This window comes from Pristiophorus japonicus, chromosome 16, assembly GCF_044704955.1.
Source record: "Pristiophorus japonicus isolate sPriJap1 chromosome 16, sPriJap1.hap1, whole genome shotgun sequence".
NCBI lineage: Eukaryota > Metazoa > Chordata > Chondrichthyes > Pristiophoridae > Pristiophorus > Pristiophorus japonicus.
In genome coordinates this window covers 105,568,043-105,575,085 of record NC_091992.1, presented here as the reverse complement: position 1 = coordinate 105,575,085, position 7,043 = coordinate 105,568,043, and the positions used below count along the sequence as shown (strand labels likewise).

General features: G+C 40.1%; 1 protein-coding gene across 2 annotated transcripts in view; it reads right to left on the bottom strand.

The window, feature by feature from the left end:
* Positions 1 to 3,578: 3,578 nt before the first annotated feature.
* LOC139226697 (matrix-remodeling-associated protein 7-like) overlaps positions 3,579 to 7,043 on the bottom strand; it is a 137,625-nt gene continuing 134,160 nt past the window's right edge. Inside the window, exon 4 of one of the 2 annotated variants that reach the window (XM_070857652.1) lies at positions 3,579 to 3,953. In XM_070857652.1, coding sequence (XP_070713753.1) covers positions 3,839 to 3,953 — 115 coding nt within the window. In that variant the 3' untranslated portion in view covers positions 3,579 to 3,838. The remainder of the gene's footprint in view (positions 3,954 to 7,043) is intronic. The other variant, XM_070857648.1, reaches the window with a different exon arrangement.

The window sequence follows — 7,043 nt, the reverse complement described above, 5'->3', positions numbered from 1 at the left end:
ATACGTAAAAATAAGTATTGTTTTGCAGTAGTTTGAAATAAAATATTATAGGTTACATATTTTCAGATAAGAAAACTTCTTTACCTATTCTACCAGTTCCACCTTAAAGAAAATTAGAAAGGAGGCACAACAAACTATAAAGTCTCCAAGCTCAGGTTTGTCCCTGGACTTCAGCACTGGACTACGTGAAGGTAATTAAATTGGACAGTACATTTTATTTTTTATTATTATTACCGCAGAAAAATTTCAAAGCATTCCAGGCCTTTAAAAAATAACAAGAAACAAAATCTCACTCAGAATTTGGGTCTTCAGATTGGATTCTAAAAAGCAGTTTTCATTACAGTGAAAATATTACATCCACTACAATGGCACAATGCTCATTTGATGCTTCAAAGTTCTTTGAATGTTTTTTTAAAGCATGCCAGCGACCCCTGTCCCCGAGACCACAAGAGACAATGGCAAATGTGATGCGATTTCTACTTCACAGGAGAAAGTTGGATCTTTACTGATTGCTATGCGGTCAAAACTGAGACATAATTGAAGGGAGACATAACCCAAGTGTTTTAAATAGATCATGGAATTGTTAAGAGGGCACAGATAGACACTTGGCAGTATGTTATTATAACAATGACTGAGGCATGGCTGAAAGAAGGGCAGGTATGGCAGCTCAACATTCCTGGTTACAGGGTTTTCAGATGGGATAGAGAGGGGGGTAAAAGGGGGGGGGGCTTGCAGTATTGATTAAATAAACAATTACAGCTGTGAGAAGGGAATGACATGTTAGAGGGGTCATCAAACGAGACCATATAGGTTGAATTGAAGAACAAAGGGGCGATCGTCAGTCAGAGATAGAAGAACAAAATGTGGGCAAATTGCTGCGAAGTGCAAAAACTAGAGAGCTGTAATAGTGGAGATTTCAACTACCCTAATATTAATTGGGGAAAAAGTAATATAAATGGTACAGAGGGAGCGGAATTCCTAAAATGCATTCAGGAGAACTTCTTTAGCCAGTATGTAACAAGCCCAACAATGGAGGGGCTGGTTCTGGACTTGGTTTGGGGGCAGGTGGAAGGGGTATCAGTGGGAGAGCATTTTGGTGCTCATGATCATAATTCAATAAGATTTAGAGTAGTTATGGAAAAGGACAAAGGTGGACTAGGAATAAAAATTCTCAATTGGAGTAAAGCAAATTTTGCTGAGCTGAGATGGGATTTGGCCAAAGTGGACTAGAAATGGCTACTTAATGGTAAACCAGTGTCAGAGCAGTGGGAGGCATTCAAGGAGATCCTGAGGGTACAGAGCAAGTGAGACCATAAAGGAACTGTGTGTGTGGAGGCAGAAGACATGGGTATGATTCTTAATGAATACTCTGCATCTGTTTTCACAAAAGAGAGGGGCAATGCATACTTTGCAATGAGGGAGGAGTGTGAAATATTAAATGAGATAAACATAGTGAGAGAGGAAGTATTAAAGGGCTTAGCAGCTTCAAAAGTGGATAAATCCCCAGGCCGAATGAAATGTATCCCATGCTGTTAAGAGAAGCAAAAGAGAAAATAGCAGAGGCTCTGACTATCATTTTCCAATCCTCTCTGGCTCCAGGTGTGATGCCAGAGAACCGGAGGACTGCTAATGTTGTACCTTTGTTAACAAAAGGGAGAAACGGATAGACCGAGTAATTACAGGCCAGTCAGCCTAACCTCAGTGGTGGGAAAATTATTGGAAAAAATCCTGAGGGACAGGATAAATCTTCATTTGGAAAGACACAGATTAATCAAGGACAGTCAGCATGGATTTGTTAAAGGAAGCTTATGTCTGACTAACTTGATTGAATTTTTCGAGGAGGTAACCAGGAGGGTCGATGAGGGCAGTGTGTTTGATGTAGTGTATATGGATTTTAGCATAGCTTTTGATAAGGTCCCACATAGCAGACTGATTCCGAAAGTAAAAGCCAATAAGATCCAGGACAAAGTGGCAAGTTGGATCCAAAATTGGCTCAGAGGCAGGAAACAAAGGGCAATGGTTGATGGGTGTTTTTGTGACTGGAAGGTATCCAGGGGGGTTCCGCAGGGCTCAATGCTGGGTCCCTTGCTTTTTGTGGTATATATCAATGACCTGAACTTGAATGTTGCGGGTATGATTAAGAAGTTTGCAAATGACACTAAAATAGGCTGTGTGGTTGATAATGAAGAAGAAAGCTGTGAACCGCAGGAAGATATCAATGTACTGGTCAGAACAGTGGCAAATGGAATTCAATCCGGACAAGGTGTGAGGTAATGCTTTTGGGGAGGTCTAACAAGGCAGGGGAATGCACATTAAAATGGTACGATACTGAAAGGTGGAGAGGAACAAAGGGACCTTGGGGTGCAGGTCCACAGATCCCTGAAGGTAGCAGGCCAGGTAGATAAGGTGGTTAAGGCGGCATGTGGAATACTTGCCTTTATTAGTCAAGGCATGGAATGCAAGAGCAAGGAGGTTATGCTTAAACTGTATAAAACACTAGTTAGGCCGCAGCTGGAGTATTGCGTGCAGTTCTGGTCATCACATTACAGGAAAGATGTGACTGTACTAGAGAGGGTGCAGAGGAGATTTACAAGAATGTTGGCTAGGCTGGAGAATTTTGCCGATGAGGAAAGTTTTAGAGATGCTGGGTCTGTTTCCTTTGGAACAGAGGAGGCTGAGGGGAGACTAGATTGAGGTGAATAAAATTATGAGGGGCCTAGATACAGTGGATAGGAAGGACCGGTTTCCCTTGGCAGAGGGGTCAACAACCAGGGGGCATAGATTTAAAGTAATTGGGGACATTTTTTTCACCCAGAGGGTGGTGGGGGTTTGGAACTCACTGCCTGGAAGGGTGGTAGAGGCAGAAAACCTCACCACATTTAAAAAATACTTGGATGTGCACTTGAAATGCCGTAACCTACAGGGTTATGGACCAAGAGCTGGAAAGTGGAATTAGGCTGGATAGCTCTTGGCCAGCCGGCGCAGACATGATGGGCCAAAATGACCTCCTTCCATCCTGTAAATTTCTATGATTCTCTATTCTATGAAATATTTCATAAGGAACTGGGAATAATGTTTTGAGGAGAAAAGAACAATTATGACTACATCTTAAGTAAGTTTTCTAACGTGGTAGGGAAATAGTATTACAAACATTCCATTATGAGGCCTGTATCTTTCAATGTTAGTAAGGTTTGTAAAATGTCACCTTGTGTCAGTCATTCACTAAACATGGAAGAACTGTTGATGCATTGGGACTGAATCAGGAAACACACTTCAATCCCAGACTGTGAGCAGTGTGATGGTGACCTATTAGCTCAGTCTGAATAAAGTTCCATAAATGAGGGATACTTCAATAAATGCAATCGAGTAAATGAAGGATGGAGATTGACCAAGGCTTTTCTTTCATAACTCTGTAACCACACAATAGATCTGCCCCAAGATATTGACTGGGAACTGTTAAAAAAAAAGACAAGTGTACTACTGTACACTTGCACCATAGAGATGCCTAGGTTGTGAAAATTATTTTTATAAAACGGTTATAACCTATACATTATGGAAATAAAAATATGACTGCAGGGAACACAACGATTTCACTTTATCTCGTGCAGGCATCCACATATGCTATAGACAATAAATGGACTAACTTTTAACACGTATCTTTACAATGTCTTTGGTTAAATGGAAAATAATTTTTTTTTAAAAAAAGGATTTTTGCAATGGTTAATATATCTAAAACACTATATCAATTAAATTGAAGTAACATGAGCATTGTCTTGCCTTGGCAATGGTAGCCCTACATTAGATTATTAAATAACCGTTAAGAGTAAATAGTTGCAAACTAAAGAGAATAAAGTCTAAGCTGTTCTTCCATATCTCCTTCTGACATTTCACCAAAGGTTTCTTTCTTTTCTTTCATTAACTGGAAGATGGCAGCCAGTTGTTCTCGCTGGATCCTAGAATAGAAAGCAAAATGCACAATTAAGTGTGATATTTGCGAAGAATGATGCTAACTAACAGAAATTATCTAGCTTGTGCTTGGTCATGAAGTCTTTGGTTCTCAGATAGCAACTTTATGAAATGTTTTATATTTGCCTAAAAGTACTGAGTGTATGGTTCTTAAAGTTACTACCTCATCTGCTCTAACTGCTTAGCAGCACAACATAGGCTTATAATAGAGTATTCCCAAATCTTTGCAAATCCTTTATATGAAACTCGCTCTTTAAAAACGCTGCCAAATGTTATTGTAAAGATTGCTGTGTTCTTACAGTACTGACATATTGGTCACTTTGTTTACCAGCAGGAATCTTTGCTTTACAGCAAAAAAATTGCTGACAACAGAGGGGTGTTAAATAAACTACATTGCAGTATCTGTAGTGAAGGTGAAAAGGAGATATTTAAACACGGGCTCAACTGATTCAACATCATATTGCAATAGAAGCTGATTATATTTTTTCACTTTACCAGCATAGTGCTCAAGTGTTGCACCCCAACTAGCATTTTACATCTATATGTAAAACCAATTGTGCAGTTCACCCGTTCTCTAATCCTGAATTTGTACCGGATTTATTTTGAGAAAACCAGATGCTGTTTGAGCAGTTTAGCTATTTTCAACAATGATCTCACTATGAACTTGCATTTACACAGCAGTATCAGGACATCCCAAAGCGCTTTACAGCCAATGAAGTACTTCTGAAGTGTAGTCACCGTTGCAATATAGGAAATGCAGAAGCCAATTTGTGCACAGCATGGTCCCACAAACTTCCGCAGTGCTGCACTGAAGTGGTAGCTTAGATTTTGTGCTCAACTCCCTAGTGGGACTTGCACCACCCACAACTTTTCAGAGACAAGATATATAGAATGTGACATATACCCAGTTGATGGTGCATAATGGATTTAGAAAGTCAAAATTGTTGCATCCTTCATGAGGCATCCAAGTGCATTAATAAAGTGATATTATTGCATGGGTTCACTGGTTATGCATTTCATGGAAAGGATTTATTGAAGCTCCACCTTTCTTGTTCTGCCTGAGGCAATGGCAGTGACTGAATTAGGAGATTACCTGCTCCACAGCATTCATTAATATATTGATCAAGAAACAACTCAAGATTTAACCTTTGGGATTTGGATTAGTCTCCATCATACTTGCAGCCAACGGTGCAAAATCATGATGGAAGCAGCCATCAAGATTCAATGGTCTACTTAAATATTTGAATGGTGAATGCCATCACTAGGGGCTGGACTTTCCACTGGAAATCGCTGGGCTATCAGCCATTTATCGTCCAAAAGGCAGGCTGTCACCCATTTTGCTTGGGCCAGAACATCGCCAAAAAATTGCCGGCCCAACTTTTGTGTCACATCAGAGGTGATCGCCCACACATCACCGGGCTGATCACTCGGTGAGAAGATCATTGGATATCGCTGGAGAAAAGCTGCTCTTACCCAGCATTCCTTACAAAACTCTACTACGGATGCCATTTTGAATGTCAGAGGAAATGAAAGGCTGCTTAAAAGGGGCTCATAATTTGTGTGTTATTTAAGGGTCTTATAGTTACTGATTGTACTAAAATATGAGCAGATCAAAGGACATTTATAGCAATAGTGATGGGATCTAATTTCACCATTACTTGTAAATGGTCACATGCTGGAGTTTGAAGTTAGGATCATGAAAGCTGAAACATTGCTAAGGTTGGAACACCACCCACTTTTTGGGCCTTAGCAAACCAAGTGGAAAGTCCAGCCCCTAGTGTGGAGCTGTAATTTATGCCATGTTTCTCAATGTTAAGGCTTCAGTGGGAGTTACCACCCATCAACATTTAGAACAAACCTTCCTTTTGGGAAAAATCTTAAAGGTCTGTTTCCTTCCCTTTTTTCTGCATTGGTTCTTCCCATAATTTGAAGAGTTTAATCTAGACTCCCGATTGTTGCTGTAGCCAAATATATTAAACTGTTCAATTCTACCTGAAGAAATCGTGCAGTCATCAAACAAGATGAATTTTCCCTTGGATAATAACAGTGTCTAAATTAAGTTGCAAACATTTATCAAACACAGGGCAAAATGTGGAAAATATCACCCAAGTGCAAGATTAAGGCCAATATCCTTTTTTAAAAAAAGCTATTCTCAATGTACCAAGCTCCTCATTGTAGTACAGTAGCAGATCCATTTTAGTCCTTTGAATTCTAACTTGATGGGAAGGGGCCAGACAGGGAAAAGGCTCCTGCAAAGGTCACACGAGAAAAGAATCTCAGAATCACTCTGGTTAGAGTGTGGAATTATACCAGTGAATGTGGAATGGTCAGGCACAAGCCATTGTTGAAGCAGATTGCAAAGATTATTTTGAAAGGGGTTACATATTTTGCTGAACGAGGAATAGGCACGCAAGTAGGGCAAGATGAGGGAGTATGACACAGGCGCAGACTTTACAGGCTGCATTGTTGGTTCTTGTGCTTAACATTTTAGGATTCTATGGCCCTCAATGATCACCTTTAGTATTGGCTTCAATTTGGTCTCCATGGGTGTAAACCAATAGCAATTCTCTACATTGTGATCAAAGATGAATTCTGATGCACAACTATCTAAAATATAGAATTGACTTTTAGACTAGTCACTAATTATAAGAGTCAAATTTAAATATGTGCATTTGGTTTTGTAATAGGATTACAGGCACAACAGCTTTTATTGGTTCCTGGTTGAATAATTGGACTGCAGTTCAAGTTAAAACAAGGCAAAAACCAGTTGAATGCGGCTCGGTGCCATGTGTTGCAGTAATGTTGATTAAACAGGTTAATTTGACCGTGTGTCAATGTTTGTCCCTCTTTCCCATAGATATTGACTCCATGTTGGAATAGATTCCACAGGTGGCCTCCAGTACACGGCCCAACAATTGTGTGTGAGAACCAGGATAATGAGTCTGCCTTGAGCTAACAGAGTTGAGCCCAATTCTCTGTCCCGAGCCAAGCTCAACACCATCTACAACAGAGTAGTTCACTTGATTAGTGCCAGTCACTGGACTGAACATCCACTCTGCACCACTGATGCACAGTGG